Source organism: Mauremys reevesii, linkage group 4 (assembly GCF_016161935.1).
Source record: "Mauremys reevesii isolate NIE-2019 linkage group 4, ASM1616193v1, whole genome shotgun sequence".
Classification (NCBI taxonomy): Eukaryota; Metazoa; Chordata; order Testudines; family Geoemydidae; genus Mauremys; species Mauremys reevesii.
Window position 1 is genome coordinate 79,502,093 of NC_052626.1, and position 19,616 is coordinate 79,521,708.

General features: G+C 40.3%; 1 protein-coding gene across 5 annotated transcripts in view; it reads right to left on the reverse strand.

The window, feature by feature from the left end:
* The window catches only part of LOC120405392 (intraflagellar transport associated protein), a 60,615-nt gene that overhangs the window by 15,876 nt on the left and 25,123 nt on the right, over positions 1-19,616 (reverse strand). For all 5 annotated transcript variants that reach the window (XM_039538986.1, XM_039538983.1, XM_039538987.1 and 2 more), the window contains 3 exons: positions 10,413-10,570; positions 9,325-9,396; positions 7,462-7,528 (listed from right to left, as the gene is read on the reverse strand). In XM_039538986.1, coding sequence (XP_039394920.1) covers positions 7,462-7,528; positions 9,325-9,396; positions 10,413-10,570 — 297 coding nt within the window. The remainder of the gene's footprint in view (positions 1-7,461; positions 7,529-9,324; positions 9,397-10,412; positions 10,571-19,616) is intronic.

Below are 19,616 nucleotides of genomic sequence, written 5' to 3' on the forward strand. Positions count from 1 at the left end.
TATGACTCTTAGTAAATGGTTTCAGTGGTTAATTACTGTCACTATTTAAAAAGTATGCCTTATTCCCAGTCTGAATTTATCTAACTTCAACTTTGAGCCATTGGATCAAGTTTTACCTTTGTCTGCTACATTGAAGAGCCGATTTTTAAATGTTTGTTCCCATGTAGGTGTAATAGATATGGCCATTTTCTGTGGGATCTTTGGGAGATCTTACTATATTAAGTATATGTATCATTTTGGGCCAGGGATTGTATATAATTCCATGAAGGAGGGTGACCACAGTCTTCCAGGAATTAAGAACAGTGGGGAGGTGGGTGGGCTGGTTAGACCAATTTATTCATGTTGTAACACCTGCAGAGAGGTACCACCATCCGGAGTGGCTCACATATATTGGGTCAAATTGGATTCTCCAGAGACCAACAGACAAAGAAAGGACTTTTGGATAAATAGCCGGAGTTTACACTGTCTCAGGGTCTTCTTCCTGATCCAGCAAACAGACAGAACCTTCTCCCCAGGGGGCGGGGAGCAAGTTTTAGGGAAGGGTTGGAAGGACTGACACCTGCCAGAGCCCTTACTGGAATTGGGGATGATCTCTGGTAAACTTATTAGCATGCATGTAGGTATTTTTGTTGTTTGTAATATTTTCTCTGCAATACTTTTATATTAAGAATAACTGTGTTTGCTTATAAAGGGTTGTGTGGCCTCTGAAGATAAAGCAAAGTGCAGTGCTGGTCTGTCTAGGCAGTCTGGCTTGCTGGGGAATTCACAATGAAGGCAGGGAACCATGCAGCCTAGAAAAACTCTGGTCAGAAGGGAGACAGACATGGTCTCCACCCAAGAGACGTGATACCTGTGAGCTAGAAACCTAAAAGTTAGTGCCCTTGCTGGATCATGGAGGGGAGATACAGTTGAATTTGTCCTGAACTGTGACAATAGGTACTTATAGACTGTAATCAAGTCAACCTTTGACCTTTTCTTTGTTAAATAGACTAAACTCCTTGAGTCTATCACTGTAAGGCTTGTTTTCTAATTCTTTAATCATTCTCATGATCCTTCTCTGAAATCTCTCCAATTTAGCAACATCCTTGAATTGTGGACACCACAACTGGACATATTATTCAGCAGCAAATACAGTGGTACTAGTAACCATTAATGCCAAATACAGAGGTAAAATAACCTCTCTACTCCTACTTCAGCTTCCCCTGTTTATGCATCCAAGGATTGCATTAGCCCTTTTGGCCACAGCATCACACTGGGAGCTCGTGTTCAGCTGATTGAGGGGCCTGATGGCTAAATCTTTTTTAGAGTCACTGCTTCCCAAGATACAATCCCCCCACCCCATCCTGTAATAATGGCCTACATTCTTTGTTCCTAGATGTATACACTTACATTTAGCTATATTTTTGTGTAGGACCAAGAACCAATCCCTGCCGGACCTCACTAGAACACACCCATTCGTTTATGACTCATAGGGATCAAAACTATTCCTTTGCTACAGAAGGAAGAAGTGGGCCAACATCTAAATATGGTGGGATCTCCCCCAACTTGTTTCAAATTCACTTGCTCAATGTACTTATTGCAGGAGGTACGCCTGAGCATTCCCTCCTGATGTAAATCGTTGATCATTTCTGTATAAAGAACAAATATGTCACTGTTTATTCCCAATAGACCAATTTGTGGAGGGGAGGGGGACCCCCATAATGAAACCATCTGGCAAAATCTCCAAAAGACAACACTTAAAAATTAGGATAACAGAAGAAAATGTATTTTTGCTTTCAGCAAGAAGTGCTTTGTCATACTCAGGATGTCAGTTCTAATTTTTTAAAGCTTGTTAGTAATACAAACAATGTTTCAGATTTCTTTCAATCCATAAGAATGTGGTAATCAACCTTTGTTTGCCAGTAGACATGTCAGAAATGAGCATTTTCTCTGTACCCTGGCTGTGCGACAGCAAATGAGAGCCTAATCAGTAAATGCTGCTTTCCTTGGTAATGTTTCATCAAGAAACTCCTTCGGAGATTAAAATTAGGGAGTCTTGACAGCCTTCCTTCTCAGTGGGAGGTTCCACAGGAACTGTAGGGTTCTGTAAGATCTAGCCAGTACCTCACAGCTGGCTTAGCCCAATGCTATAGCACTAGTGGAAGATGATGATCCTAATTAAGCTGCTAATTACATTGTTACTGGTGGTGATTAATTAGCAACAGGATTGCCTTGGACACTGCCAATGACATCATATAGATAGAGATAATTGAGGACGTACTGATATCAGAAAAGCAAGAAGGATTTGGAATGCACCTTTCTTAATACTATGGAGAATCACCTTCCTGGACGAGGTGGTTGTGAAATCCTGGGATTCTAGTAACATACAACACAGCATAGCAGGGCAGATTCGGAAACTGAGCAATTCTCTTATCTTTAGTTTTTGGTGTTATGATGGATCAGCAGCAAGTGGTTGCTAAATCAGTGAACACTGTTAAATAAGCCAGTTTCTTAGGTAGTTATGTAGCACTGACATATTAATTAAACTTTAAAAAAAACTAGTCAGGAGGGTTCTGTTTGCAACTCTGACAGTGACTTTGGACAAATCTCTCAAGCCCCTCTTTGTGCTTCCATTTCCCCATCAGTAAAATGGGGGAAATGAGTAAGCATTTGAGAGCTACAGATGAAAAGTGCAAAATAAGTGCTAAGTGGTATTATTTCTGATGCTCTTCCCCTCACCCAGCACTCAGAATCATTTTGAATTTATATTTACTTGTGTCCTTAACACATTTTGAGATGTTTATAGAAGTTATGCGTATAGGATTTTTTAATTTTATTTTACATTTTACTTAGAGAAGACCCAGTAATTGAGCCATTCTTGGAGCAGTGCAGAAAATGATTTGTCAACACTCTTGAAAAAGGTTAGATGTAAAATTAATCATACTGCCACAGTGTGGAAACCAGGTATTTCTCAACGTCCCATGAGAATTCATGATCCTTTGTATTGTTGCCTTAAGCTACTTACAGTCAGAGATTAAATTTAATGAGAAAGAGAGAGATTAAATGGCGTGCACCATGCACGTGCTGTCTGTACACTGTGGGTTAAAGCTCTGGTTTGGGGAATCAGATTTTCATGGCTAACTAGAGTTATTATGCCAAATTCCCACAATTCAAAGACTAGTTTCAGCTTTTAGTTGCAAGACTGCTGTCTAACTAAAATAACTACAATTTATTTGTATATTGGCGATCTGATTTATAGAGACCATTGTATTTCTATGAATTCTTTTGTTCATAAGCAGCAGCTACAACCGGCCCTGAAAGGACAGGTTAGTTGGACACAGAATTTTAAAAAGGAAAGAAAAGAGTGTGATTTCCTCCAGGACACACCCGAAAAAAGTATTAGTTCAACTGGGACATTTTAACACCTGTGATCAATTATGCTTGTGTTCATTAATGTTTAAGATTTACACTTTTTACAAGTGTGTACTCTACAGTATAGAGGACAGTACCTTCATTCTCATTAGGCTTATTATGATGGTTTTACCATACAAGATACAAACCAGTCAGTGAAGTCTAGTAGTCGGAGCACTGGACCAGGAGCCCAGAACTCCTGAATTCTATCTCAGCTTTGCAACTGTCTCCACTGTTGCCACAGGCAATATACAGCTAACTCCCGTGCCTCAGTTTCCCCATCTGTAACTTTGGATGCTATTTGCCTTATTCACAGGGGATTATGAGGAATTAGTTCATATCTGTGCAGCACTTTCAAGGCTATAATACACTATATAAACCCTTAGTGTTGTTATGTACACTGTAGATTGCTGAGAGTTGATAAGGATTACTCCTGCATGAAGGGGCAATGAAGGTTTTCTCATGGGACAAGCCGAGGAGAGCAGCTATTGCAAATCAAGTGTCACATAAAAGGATAGTAGTTAGCTCAGTGATAATCTGCAGTAGTGAAGGTAGACCGTTACGATTATTTTATAATCACCCATAAAAGCAGCAATTGCCAGATTAACCCAATATGGTTTGCATTCCTACCATAAATCTGTATTTAGGCAGGGCAAGCAGATGATCATTTTTGTAGTTTTCAACCTCTTTAAATGCAATCTGTTTAACTTGGTGTTTTTAAATGTATGTGATTAATATTAATGCTCACAAAAATGACTGATAGTGCATCATACAGCTAGACAAGAGTGGGAAGCTTCAGTGTAAGCTATTATACACCTTTGCCAGTGCTCTTCACTCCTGACCATCATCTGTGCTATTCTAGTGCCAGACCTGCCATGAGTGAGAACTGCCAATTAGGGCTGTCAGGTGATTAAAATAATTAATCACGATTAATCGTGCGATTAATTGCACTGTTAAGCAATAATGGAGTATCATTTATTTAAATATTTGTGGATGTTTTCTACATTTTCAAATGTATTATTTCAATTAAAACACAGAATACAAAGTGTACAGTGCTCACTTTATATTTAATTTTTTATTACAAATATTTGACTGTAAAAAACAAAAGAAATAGTATTTTTCAATTCACCTAATACAAGTACTGTAGTGCAATCTCTTTACAATGAAAGTTGAACTTACAAATGTAGAATTATGTACAAAAAAATAACTGCATTCAAAAATAAAACAATGTAAAACTTTAGAGCCTACAAGTCCACCTATTCCTACTTCAGCCAATCACTCAGACAAAGTTTGGTTAAAATTTGCAGGAGATAAAGCTGCCCGCTTCTTGTTTACAATATCACCTGAAAGTGAGAAGAGGCATTCAGATGGCACTATTGTAGCCAGAGTCGCATGGTATTTACATGCCAGATGCACTAAAGATTCATATGTCCCTTCATGCTTCAACCACCATTGCAGAGGACACGTGTCCATGCTGATGATGGGTTCTGCTTGATAACGATCCAAAGCAGAGCAGACCGACACATGGTCATTTTCATCATCTGAGTCAGATGCCCCCAGCAGAAGGTTGATTTTCTTTTTTGTGGTTTGAGTTCTGTAGTTTCCACATCTGAGAGTTGCTCTTTTAAGACTTCTGAAAGCATGCTCCATACCTCGTCCCTCTCAGATTTTGGACGGCACTTCAGATTCTTAAACCTTGGGTTTAGTGCTGTAGCTATTTTTAGAAATCTCACATTGGTACCTTCTTTGCATTTTGTCAAAACCGCAGTGGAAGTGTTTTTAAAATGAACATGTGCTGGGTCATCATCCGAGACTCCTATAACATGAAATATATGGCAGACTGCAGGTAAAACAGAACAGGAGACATACAATCCTCCCATAAGGAGTTCAGTCACAAATTTAATTAACACATTAACACATTATTTTTTTAACAAGCATCGTCAGCATGGAAGCATGTCCTCTGGAATGGTGGCTGAAACATGGAAGAGGCATACAAATGTTTAGTATATCTAACATGTAAATACCTTGCAATGATGGCAAAAGTTCCATGCGAAAGCCTGTTCTCACTTTCAGATGACATTGTAAATAAGACGCAGGCAGCAGTAACTCCCATAAATGTAAATAAACATTTGTCTTAGCAATTGGCTGAACAAGAAGTAGGACTGAGTGGATTTGTAGGCTCTAAAATTTTACATTATTTTATTTTTGAATGCAGTTATGTAACAAAAAAACTCTATATTTGTAAATTACACTTTCACAATAAAGAGATTGCACTACAGTACTTGTATGAGATTAATTGAAAAATACACTTTTTTTACAGTGCAAATATTTGTAATAAAAATAATAGTATAAAGTTAGCACTGTACACTTTGTATTCTGTGTTGTAATAGAAATCAATATATTTGAAAATGTAGAAAAACATCCCAAAATATTTAATAAATTTCAATTAGTATTCTAATGTTTACAAGTGAGATAAAATTTTTTTTGAGTTAATTGTGTGAGTTAACGGCGATTAATCAACAGCCCTACTGCCAATTATTTCAGACTTATCACCTTGTCACCTGTTCTGAAATAGGAACAGGTGTTCACTATGGATTAGATTAAGATCACTTAATTCATTTCGCTAGTGATATAAACCAGATCTGAATTCAGGTTTCCAGTCAAAAGGCAGCCTAGAGAGTAAACTCACTGCACCTATGGAACCTTTAATTCTTTAACAGATATACTTAGAATTTGAGAGGTGTACTCAGACCTGAGTCCTGGAAATCTATAAAAGGAAAAATGAGGGAACTAAGGACCATCACACTGAATAGAAACCTTTGCTGTCCGGGCCTAATATAGGAGTGCAATCTCATAGCCTGTGTTCTGAAATGCCAGGGGTGAAGAACAAAACATTAACTCTCTATTTGCTTTCTTCTGCGAATTAAAGCCAGACTTTGAATAGTCTCCTGCAGGCTCTCTGGCTTCAATGGAAGCTCTGTACCCACAGAGAAGTGAAGGGTAGTCAAGCAGTTAGAGCACTCACTGTGGACTCAGAGCCCTCCATTCAATTCCATACTCTGCCACAGATTCTTTGTGTGATCTTAGGCAAGACACTTAAGGTACCCCTACCCTGGAATAAAAGAGCCATTGGACAGACACAGCTGGCTTGGGGTCAGTTGACTCAGGCTCACAGGGCTCAGGCTGCAGGGCTAAACAATTTTTGATGTTCGGGCTTGGGATGGAGCCTGGGCTCTGCGACCCTCCTCCCTCTTGTGGCCCCAGAACTCAGGTTCCAGCCCAAACCTTAATGTCTATACACAGCAATTTTGCAGCCACATGACTCTGAGTCAGCTGGCCTGAGCCAGCCACAAGTGTTTAATTGCTGTGTAGTCTATCTGTGCCTCAGTTTCCCATCTGCACTTTCCTATTTCACAGGTGTGTTGTGAGGATAAATCTGTTAAAGACTGTGTAAGGTGCTCTGAAGCACAGTGGTAATGGTGGGTGGTAGGGGACACACAAATATCTAGGATACACTCTGGCAGAATTTCACCCGTAGGATTTTTTTTGAGGGGAGGAGGTTAAAATTACTATAGGAGTATGAAATATCTGCAATGAAATATTTGCAATTTTGTGGGGCACATCTCTACAAATTCAAAATGGGTCCAACTTTGTGAAATGTTAACACTATAATGAAATATTTATAGTGAACATGGGTCCACATTTGAGTGAAACTGTTTTTCCACAGTAAAAACAGACAGAACTTCAGGATTCTGCATCTCTTGGTAGCCTTATTGAGAATTTTTGCAAGAATTAGAATGATTAAAATAAAAATGTGGACAAAAATTCAGGAACAATTATCAAAAAATACCGTTCACCAGGAGCCAGAATCATAAATCTTAGGCTGTTACTTGTACTGAACTCCTCACAACCTTGGATAAAGAAATTATTTCAATATTCTCTTCCAGAGTGAAGGCATGAGTTATTTTTTCCTAACCACAGCCTGATTCAGAATCTAAAGAGGAAGGAAAATTCATACATTTGGAGTTAGGGACAGAGAGCAAGCACAAGAGTGAAAGAAAAGGAACATACCACTATATGTCCCTTGACCGAATTCATCATCTGTGTCAAAATCTTCCAACTCCAAGTAATTGTCCACCTGTGAAAAGACCCAAAACCAAAAGATTGAACAAATAAAATTAAGTCTATTCTTTCCATTGTTCTCACTACAACTTGGCAAAGCAAAAATTATGACTTAACATCAGTTTCTCCGTTCCCTTTGTAGCTTTTACAGGAGTTTGAAAGTTTATTAAAATTATTATTATTATTTGAAAAAAAGAAATGTTTGGTATACTTCCTGTATTTTTAAAAGTAGTTAAAGAAACACTGACAAATAGTTTAGTATCAACTTTAGGTTTTGGGGAGGAGAAAAATAGATTTCATAAATTCTACTATGCCTAATTTGAATAGCAATGTTTTCATAACTTACAATAATGTAAAAACATTTTTCTTTGTAAATGGAATAAGAGACAAATGTTACTCTGCAGTCTTGGGAATCCACTGCCTGAGACCCAGAAAGTGAAACTGACTCTAAACAAAAGAGAAACTGACCACTATAGTTTCATTTTTCAAGCGATTTAAGTGAAAAAAGCAAAGAAACAACTTACTTGAATTTTTTTCAGACTTAAATCAGGAGGTTTTTTGTTATTTTTTTTAGCCTTAACAATGGTAGTTTTAAAATGTCTTAGGCGTATTTAAAGTGCTTTGTAAGAATACTGCTTTATCATTAAAATTCTCCACGGGTGCATAGTGGGAGCGGGCACAAAGATTCTCCCCACAAGTGTTGCCTGCATAAGGCCTGACAAAATTTCACTCACTAAAGTCACCCTCTGTGCTGATGGGTATAGAGGGCCAGAAAAAGTCCTCTGTCCCATATGAGACCTTCTTAACAATTCAAAATAGAATTCCCTTCTAAGTGCCTATAAATGATAAAATGAGTTCATTGATTAAATACATAACATATACAAGAGAAATGACAGGAAACTTTTCCTCCTTGGGCTTGGAACTTGCTTTTCTTAGAGGAGAGATGTAGAAAACTATGCTAATAAACAATGTGCCTATCTGCAACTCTGAACATATGAACAGTCTGGTCTCTACACACACATTACAAAAAAATCTCAAAATGACTCAACCTCATGCTAAAAAAATGAGACCTTCCCCACCCATTCCACTCAACCAAATCCCTTTAGAAAAAAGCCTGGAAAAATGGATTGCCCTGGCAACATGGGATGAAGGTCAATGAATCTGAGCTCAGTAAGAGCGAAGTGGGGAGTAACTTTCACAGTCGAAACCGTACATTGGGAATGCCTTTCCCCCAACTCGCAGACAAACATATTCAGGGATTGTCAGGTAGAGCATCTCAACTGATCTCAGGTCCTAGGTTAAAAGAAGGGAGGAGACACAATCCCGAATGGGATTTGTAGGTCAAAATGAGCATCTTGAACTACACCTGGAAGTGAACTGGTGGAACCAGAGCAAACATCGGAGCACAGCTGTACTATTCTCCTTTGAAGTAGCACTGCTGAGTTGGAGACTTGCCCCATATTGCACTGAGTTTACAGCACAGAACCACAGAGAAATTAGAGATACAGAAGGTTTAATCATCTCATCCAGTTCAAGACCAATCCCTCCAACCAGCCCCTTGCAATTTAAGCCCTTACAAAGAGAACACTTTTATATCATATTAAAGGTACAAACTTGTTAACAGAAAAAAACTGGTTAGATGGTGCTGCTAGAGTTCTTCCTTCCCTCAGAATAATTGTGGAAGCAAACACTGTATTTCCAGACACTTTCCCCACCCCCAAGTAAAATAATTTGTAAATCAGTGCATGAGACAGAGATTAGATGTGTTCTGCTTATAATTCCTACCCTGAAAAGCACTGAAGCAAATCTTACCTTCAGTCTTCTTGCCAGACTGAGGTCACCTTGGTTAGAGCAGCCAACTTTCCAGCCTTCACCCATCATTATCTGCAGAGATATTTACGTGCATTAAAATGAAGCAAGAATACAGATCACATTCAAAGCTCTCACTGATTTACATTTGCAAAAGGGCTGCATGTTTGGGTCCTTTAAAATGTATGTGGAATAAAAAAAAAAGTGAATGAAATGGTTTCTGAACAGAGGTTAGGGAATATCATCATAAATATATCCAAACTAGGTCCAATGGAGAAACACAATGCGCAATCAAAATAAGCACAACAGCAGTGTTTAGAACAGAAGCAATAGTTTCAATGGCAGTTGTTCTCTCTATTCTTATCCCAAAGGCAGGTGTAAAGGTTACAGCAGCCAATTCATTGCATTACGAATGCTTTTTGCTATTACTGGAGCAATGTTTCCAGTGCATCCAGTTATTACTGGATTTGTTTCTTAAACTACTACTGTGATAAAAACGTGCAATCGTTCCTGAAACTTTAGTTCTATAGCAACAATGATAAATATTAGGCTATTCTGTTAACTAAGAGATAGTGGAGGTCTCATCGTGCTTTACAAGGCACAAAGCCAGTTCCCAAGTGGCTAAGACAAGAGACCGAAAGGCAGTTTATCCAAAGATGGAACCATATTCTTGATGAGAGAAACAGCACAAAGTTTCTGTTATCAGTAGTATTATACAAGAGTCTGAAAGGCTGTGATTCTTTTAAAACTCTTATCTGAGTTTCATTCACACAGGACTATGATCCCTGCAGGAGCCTGACCACCCCTGTATACTACAGCTGCTCTACAGGTAGAGCAAATGGCTGGCGTGTTCCCCTCAAGTGCATCTCGTGTTCCCTCCCTCCCACACCTTATATAGAATTCTACAGAATCTGCTTCAGATCAGATATTGCCTTCAGTCACTACCACTCAGCCAGTGCATCTCCTCTACTTCACTCTCTAAGGGCATTTAGAGCCAGAAGAGAGCCTCTTCCTCTCCATGAATGAATATTTTTGCCTGTCTTCTCTTTAATTTAATGTTTGCCTCTGTGGACTGATGCCAGTCTCGTTACCTGGTCTTCATCCACAGTCTGTGATGAGAGAGACACTGATGGCTCTTTGTTTCTTACAGGAGAGACATTCTGTTTATTTCTGTTTGACAACTCAAGCATTGAAAATGTATTTTCTATGGAATCCATTTCAGATACTCGGCTTTTCATTTTCACCTCTTCTGCAGGGAGAAATCATAGTGCATTAGAAACCATAATACACCCTCCAAGAAAAAAGAAAGATGCATAACAAATGCACATTGTATCTTGTTGGAACAAGCATTATTACTATAAGTGCTTCTTTTGTCTATTCAATGTCGTTTTCCATTCATACTTGGAGCTTAAGATACATGCATGTGTTTTGTGGCATGTATTGTGTGGTCTTTTTCATAAAATTGAATAAACAATTTGAATATGCAAAACACAGTAAGTCCCCTTTGCCCTTGTTCTTCAAGTACTCACTGCTGTCATGCAGTCTCATATGTTGTACAGAAAACTAGATAAAATAACACAATGAATGAAAAACAGAAAGACAAAAGCCCAGTTCCTAATGAAGGTTGCTACTTTGTTCTTCATTTAAACACTTTGGGGTACTTGTTCATGGGTTGGCCACCATGTATATGCTGTGCAAAATGGCACGCACTTGTGCATGTGCCCTCACTTGACAAGTAAACACCAGTGCAGACAGAACCAGAATCTTCTGTGATACCAGTGAAATCTGGAGTAACTGCATTTAACAGAGTTACGTCAGATTTACACCAATATAACTCCAACCAGAATGTGACTCCTGCTCCTCAACACCAGAACACACTCCAGCAACTATATGTCTACTTTCAATAATCTAACACATTTGCATACACAGCTGTGGAAGCTGTATTCACAAAATCCCACTGGCCATTTCTCATGCTGCTCCCTGCACCCAGAAGGCTATCTCCCACGCAATGTACTAAGTCCGTGGTTCTCAAACTAGGGCTCCATTGGCCTGGAGCGGCAAACCACGGCCAGTGGGAGCTGCGATCGCCCAAACCTGCAGACGTGGTGGGTAAACAAATCAGTCCGGCCCGCCAGGGGCTTTCCCTGAACAAGCGGCGGCCCTAGTTTGAGAACCACTGTACTAAGTAACTTCCCTCTCCTCCTTCATATTCCTATACTGTGGGAGCATCTTCTTGCCATACAAAATAGGAGTAGTTCTTGTACCTCCTATCTCCTCCTCTAGCGTGAAGGCCAGGTCAAGCTTCTACCCTTATGTATGTGGATATGGAGACCATCTGGGAGAATCCCATGGTGGATAAAGAAGAAATATGGCACTGAGGTTTCTTCGTCAGAGTCATTGCTACTGTGGGTGTTTGAAGTCTCCCAGGACAACAGGATTGGGGAACTCAAGCACCTTTATGGACAATGTTTCTGCTAGCTCTGCTTGTCTAGGTCCTAGGACATACAGACAAGAGATTCTGGGGTGGACTTGTAGCCTATTGTCACCCACACTGCAGCAGCTGGCAGGAAGGAGGCAGGAGGCAAATGCTATAACTGGATAACAGGGGTACAATGTGGAGGGGCCTCAGTGACATATCTCAGGGACTGAGATCTGGCCACAGCAATCTACAAGCCCTCTCACAAAGGAACAGACTAGAAGAGACACCAAAGGTATTATGTGAACCCCATGGGACAAGGTTAGCATTCTACCCTGTATTGGACACCCACCTAAAGGCTAAATTGGGAATTACTATATTCATCCCTGTCTGTATGCAACTAAGCTGTTGTACTAGTTTATCTGTATCCTTTCGTTCTTGGCAGCCCTAGTAAAGAATCCTCTCATTTGAGCCATGCATGAGTGCTTATTGGGATCCCTCCAAGATAGCTTACAGGGCAGAGTGCAGATCACCCTCTGCACTGGCATGTTCCTGGTTTGGTTTTCCAAAGCATTCCTGAAAACCCACTGGATGGGGGCAATTACACTAGGAAACACTTGCTGTTTGGTAGACAACTGTCAATAGGATGCCAGTATTGGTCTTGTTCCTGAGTGCAAAGATTAAGTGGATGCATTCAAACAAGGTTGGTTCTCTTGGAGGACTTCTCTGGCACTGAAGGTTAGATTAGAATAGTACAGCTACTCTGACTTCTAGTTTGGATTTTCAAAAGTACTCAGTACTGGCCTCACTCTGCACCCACTGAAGTTTTACCGTAATGGGCAAGATTTTCAAAGACACAAATGACTTTCATTAGTAGATGGGTGACACCTAATGGCCCTTTGTGCTTTTGAAAATCTCCCCAACTTCAATAGAAGCAGAGTTAGGACCACTGTGAGTGCTTCTGAAAATCCCAACACCAGTATCTGTGGTGTACCTGCTGAGATGGGACTTAGATAGCAGTGTCACCTAACCAGATTTCAGCAATGTAAGCTCAGTCTAGGCATTCCTGACCAATCAGGACATGTTTAATAACTGGCTTATTGATTACTGACCAAGCATTGAACAATAGGAGGGTTTTCTCCCTGCAGCACTATAAAAAATATTTTCGAGGATGCCAAGAGGAAAATAGTAAAGTGTGACTTTGTTTTTTTCTATAAAAAAGAATTACATTGTAAATTATTAAATGGCTTTAGAGGAACAGGCACAAATGGATGTCTGACTTCATGCCAAGAGCACACCTATGCTCATAATGCATAATAAATGCACAAGTCTATCTGCCTTATTTTTAATTTGAAAATTACATTTTCTAATAACAACAAGAAGCAATCTGCAATGCATTTCTAAGGCACGATTACATGTCTCATGCATTTAAAGTCACTCATGCATTATAACACCACTCAATGTACAATGTGGATGGAGCATTTTCCAAGAATTTAATGACAGTTTCAGGATTAGTATCCTCAGAAATCAACTCTCCCAGGGTTAATTATTAATCCCCAGGGGCACCTCTGTGCTCCAGTCATTATTGTATACAAATCATGACAATACTATGGCCACAGCCCTGCAGTCCTCACTCATATAAGTAAAGGCTGCAGTAGTAGGCCTATATTACTAGGAATTAAGGAAGTAAGATGCACTTTACAGGTCAGAGTAAAATAACAGAAAGGTTTCTCTCTCCGCTAATATATGGCTCAAGATTCTCTGAGCATTTCCTACCTCCTAGATATCCCACTTGAACACTGGACTTTGCACTGCTTTTTTACAACTCCACAGGCTTCTTTTTTAAAAGAAGACAAAATGAAAACGACACAAGGGCATTCGCCACTTATTCCCCTCATCACCATCCCTTTTTTCAAGCCAATGAAACAACTTTGTATCTCACTAGAAGCAGTACTGGCTCCAAGGTTTTTGCCGCCCCAAGCAGCAAAAAGAAAAAACAAAAAAAGCCGTGATCGCGATCTGCAGCTCTACCGCTGCTGCTTCAGTCTTTGGCGGCAATTCAGTGGCTGGTCCTTCGCCCCGAGGGGGAGTGAGGGACCCGCCGCCGAATTGCCGCCAAAGACCTGGACGTGCCGCCCCTCATGCAACTGCTTGCTCGGCTGGTGCCTGGAGCCGGCCCTGACTAGAAGACCTCTCCTAAATACCCTTCAGATGAGATGGTTGGTTTCTATCTGAAGGCATCCTTCTTTTTCCCCAAAATAACAGAAACAGCAAACTGAGTCATTGGAAAAGCTTGAATTTTTTTTTTTTTTAAAGATCAAAAGTTAAGCAGCCTGCTTTAAGGACCGAAAGAGAAAAGGTCATTTTCAGAGCTATCAAGTCACAAAAGGATGTTTGTGAGCCCCAGAATAGAGTTTGGCCTGAAGCTCTGATTACGTTGTTAGCCAGATGCTTCCCATGTCTATTCATTTGGCAACATAAATTTGATACATAAATGTCTGTCTCATCTCATTTTCGTTTCTATTTTTCATCAGAGCTTTGTGCCACTCTTTCATCCCACCCCTAATATTTCTTGCTTTGCAATAAGTGTCAGACATATGTTTTAAAAAATCTACCAGTGTTTCATGGAACAACAAGGCTCCACCACCTGAAAGAGAGCTTTCTTTTGGCATTTTTTAAGTCACAATTTTAATACACATGAAACAAAAGTTTTTCCAAAGGTTTTTTTAATGTTTCATTACTCTGCAGGAATGGTATCTCAGTTTATTTTGATACCAGGCAAACTTCCAGCTGATCGCCCTTACCAGGCCACCAGGGCAACTGGTATCTTGTTTCAGAAATGCAACAAATGTAACACTGGAAAAGTAGGGGGTCCAATCCAATTCTCAGTGAAGTCAATGAAGAAGAATCTCAGTGATTTCAATGGAAGAAGAATCAAGCCCATGCTATGTAAAGCTGACATTCTATGATCCTCCTGGTACAAATCCATATCAACGTACAAAACTGCATGGTGGCCTAGTGCATAGAGCTGTAACTCAGGAAACCTGGATTCTATTCCTGGCTCTGTCACTGGCCTCTAGATGACCCTGGGCAAGTCATTTCATCATTCTGTGCCTCTGTTTCCCCATCTGTAAAATGGGGATAATAATACTGACCTCTATTTGTAAAGCACTTTAAGATGTGCTGATTAAAAGCACTATATGAGTAATAAAAGGTATTACTACTATACTGTCGAGCAGGGATCGGCAACCTTTGGCACGCAGCTCAACAGGGAAATCCACTGGTGGGCCAGGACGGTTTGTTTACCTGCGGCATCTGCAGGTTCGGCCGATCGCAGCACCCACTGGCCGCAGTTGCCATTCCAGGCCAATGGGGGCTGCAGGAAGCGGCAGCCAGCACATCCCTCAGCCCACACCATTTCCTGCAGCCATCATTGGACTGGAAAGGCGAACCACAGCCAGTGGGAGCTGTTATCGGCCGAATCTGCGGACGCTGCAGGTAAACAAACCGCCCTGGCCCGCTAGCAGATTTCCCTGACAGGCCGCGTGCCAAAGGTTGCTGATCCCTGCTGTAGAGCATAGCCATTCAGAACTTCATGGCAGCAGTGAAGATAGAACCCATTCTTCAGCTCCAAAACCTCAGCTAATGGAATGTCTTCATTAGCCTTATAGGGCCTATGATACATAGAAGAGCAGTTCTGATTCAACACATCCACGAAACACACACACAAGCTCATTATACTGTGTCGATTATATATTTTCTCGGGGTACAGTTATTTCCTTGATTTCAAAAGGAAAAGCTATTCAGATCAAATGAACAAATAAGCAATCAAGTGTCATTTCGACAGATTCAGGCCTTTCATCTCCACAGGTAGTATTCCCAACCCCAAAAAACCAACCAATAGAACTCTCCCTATCCCCAAGCCAAAGGTGAGGCACTTGGGTCAGACGTGAAGTACTGTCAGAAACGTTTTTGTTGCCAAGATCCTTCCAGGGCTGTTGGGTTATATAATTCCAAGCATTTCATTTGATGAAATGTTCACAGAAGCAATGAGATTCACGACTGGAAAGGAAGCAAAAGTCACAGGGAAGAAAAAAATCCAAGCAACCCAAGGCAGTTGTGGGTGAATACCCACTGCTTGCATCCGAAGAAGTGGGTATTCACCCACGAAAGCTCATGCTGCAAAACATCTGTTAGTCTATAAGGTGCCACAGGATTCTTTGCTGCTTCTACAGAACCAGACTAACACGGCTACCCCTCTGATACAAGGCAGTTGAAAATGCATGCTGCAGCGGAATACAAGCTATGCTATCGTGTCTGTAATGAGGCTACATCATATAAATTGGGGATTGATTTTAACATTACAGTGGTAGCCTGGGGCACAGTCCCTCTGGGCTAGTGAGATTTACTCTTGATTTGTACATTCTAGCTAAAGCAGTCCATAGCTTCCTTACAAAGTGGATCTCAGTAACTGGCCTCCCCTGAAGCGGTTGCAGTAGAGATTATAAATAAGTAATTTAAAAACACTCCATCATAAACTGGTCTAAACCTAAAGAAACTACAATTTGTAGACAAATGTTTTGGCTAAATTCCTCTCTCAGTGGTCTGAAAGCTACCCATCTGTTTGTCCTTCCTTGTGAAGGACACGGAGGAAGAAGGAGGGACCACATTCCAGCCAGCGGGAGGATCAGTCTGCCTTCCTCCTGGCTAAGCAATAATTGACTCATTATTCACAGCCATATTTCTCTACCTGCCAAGACCCAAATATACCACACTGGCCTTTATAATGTGTCACAAAGGCCCAAAATAAAGGACACAAACACAATAAAAAGTAGCAGAGCAGGACGCCTAAAATAACACAGGGATTCATTTATTTGACTTGCAGAAAGTCTTCCAAACTCGGTTTTACTTTTTATAATTTCCACTGCCAATATCTTAAAGCAATGAAGAAACAAACAGGTATGGGTGAGTGAGAAAGCAAAATATGAACCTCTAAGGAAGTCTTGATAAAGTCTATAGGGCGGAAGGTATGATGAGGTTCCCTACAATAGCATATGGCCCATCTACAACTGCTACTAGCAAATATCTCCAACAGCCGGAGACAGGACACGAGGTGGGGAGAGCTCTGAACTACTACAGAGAATTCTTTCCCAAGTGTCTGGCTGTTGGGTCTTGCCCACATATGGCTGTATTTGGGGTTGGGGCGGAATTTCCCCCAGGTCAGACTGGTAGAGACCCTGGGGGATTTTCCCTTTCTCTGCAGAGTGGGGCACGGGCCACTTGCCAGTCTAACCCAGAGTAAAAGGTGGATTCTCTATAACTTGAAGTCTTTAAATCAAGATTTGAGGACTTGAATAACTCAGCCAGATGTTATGGGTCTAATACAGTCATGTGGGTGGGTGAGGTTCTGTGGCCTGCAATGGTCAGGAGTCTGACTAGATTATCATGATGATCCCTTCTGGCCTTAAAGTCTATGAGTCTGTGAGGTACATAAATTATAATCAGGTGTCTCTGAGAAGTAGGTGGCAGGCTTTATAAACACATTAGTATCAGAGAAGCGTATCCAACTTGATGTGCTTTCTCTGTCCATCTATCCAACCTTTATATTGTTTAAAATAGTTCTTGTCGTCCCATTTGGACTGGCTTCTCTCAGAGATGCCCACTGGTCACCCACCTATTTAAAAAAATAGTGAAATCAGTTATCACAAAGTCAGAGAAGAGTGGTATCAGGATTATCTGATAATTTCCCAACAGTAAAATCTATTAAATTAAACAGTAGCCAAAGAAGAATGACAGAAGCCCTATAGCTTGAAATATTTTAAAACAAGACTAGAGCCAACAATCAATATAATACTGTAGGGAATCTTTCCTGGGATCTTTCCCGACTATTCCCCTCTGTATCATATTATATCTCCTCCTTCCATAACGAGGACATTTATGGGGCTGATTCTCCTCTCACTGATACCTGTTTTAAGACAGTGTACCTCTGCTCACTTCAATGGAGTTATTCCCAATTTATACTGGTGTAAGTCAGAGGAGAATCAGGCCCTTCTAGATCTCTCCCTCATACTCCTTTGGTCTTACCCAGACCAGACCTAGGTAAACTGCAAAGATTGCTTAGCTATAGATTTTCATTAAAAGTTCTACTACAACCAATAAGGGTCTGATTCTCCTTTCACTTATGCCAGTTTTATTCTGGTGTAACTCCACTGTCTCAGACCCTTAGCTGGTGTAAATCAGTGCTCCATGAATCTGGCCAATTGATTGTGTTGGAATTACTTCTGATTACACTGTTGTGAATAAAGAATCAAATCCTAAGTATTAGATTTTGACTGTTATGTCCAAGTGCTTTATGTTTAGTCCTTTCCTTTTGAGGTTCTTTGTCTTGTTTGTTTATCATCCTGCAATAACAAACTGATTGCTGCTGGCAGGTACAATTCAACAATTCAACTACTACTGACATATCTACCTTATTTTGGTGTGCCACACTACTTCCCTGTAACAAAATGCAGCTCTAAATTTGCAGAAGCCTAACTATTCTCTTACTGTATCAATGTTTCTCCTTTTTCCTTATGTAACCTAAATACAATATTTAAAAAATAATTCCTTGTCTATGCTTTGCTTTACATGTTGTCAATGTTTGGACTTCGTAGAGGAAACATTTCCTGTTTGTGCCACTTTTTTGCCCAGCTGACCATTTTTTAAAAAAATATATTTTTCTTCCATGGTTCAACGGTGATGTTGCTAAAAACTTTCCATATTTGAATATGCACCCACTCAGTTGAATCACAAGGCACATGTTCACCTGACCATTTCAGCTTCCTGAATGGGCAAGATCCTACCTTTTCCAACACAGAAACAAACGTCTGTGCCACAACAATGGCCAAAAATAATTCTGTAAAGGTCCAAAACATCCAAGACAAAAATATAAGGTCAGAACCTCAGCTGATGTAAATCGGTGTAGCTCCTCTATTAATGGAGCTACATCAATTTACATCAGCTGAGGATCTGGCCCAGACAGGGTAAAAACAGTAGATCATATACGTAACTCTGGCTAAAAAAAAATCAAGTGAATGGTGAGTAACTATGTGAAAAAAACCAGGATCAATTTCTTAAAGGTATACGGTATATTGTACAATTTGCATTGGACTTGAGAGTTTATATGCACATGTGGTTGGGATATAGACTCTCTCCAGAAATCGGTTGGGGAAAACTGGTCTGCTCCATCTGTCTACAGGGTGATCTTACCGTTGCTTGACCGCAGGTGAGCCAGATGTGAGGAAATAATTAATTCCTTCCAAAAAAACTTACAATAAGAGGGGCATTCTTTAGGGAAAACTGGGCACAAGTCTGTCAGGGAGCATCAAAAAGAAGGCTCTCAGAAGAAGATGAAGGACACCTAGAGGTAATTACCACTTCTTCTCTTGAACTTGACTGATAGAGCCACAGTTTAGACCTTTACTTTCACCTTGACTGAGGGAAGCCTGGTGTATTTTGTCTTTGGTTCTTAAAGGCATTCATTATATTAACTTTTCTGTTTTATAACAAAGCCTACCACAAGCTTTTAAGCTCTACTCGGGAAGTCAGAATCCTTTCTTGCTTCCCCAGCACAATTCCTAGCTGCTAAATATGTATATACACTGGGAACTGCCAAGGAGAGAGAGACAGTAGAATGGTTGAGTGATACACTAACAATATTCAAATAAGGATCGAGACAGACTTGAAAAGTTGTATGTAGATCTCATAAAGGTGGAATTCAATAAACTGGTAGATATCTCAGCTGGTTTCATTAAGCATTGCATGTACTGTCGAAATTGGACGCAATTTAAATGGCCCATTCCCCTGACACTAATAGTTCCATACAATTTCTTTCTCCCAT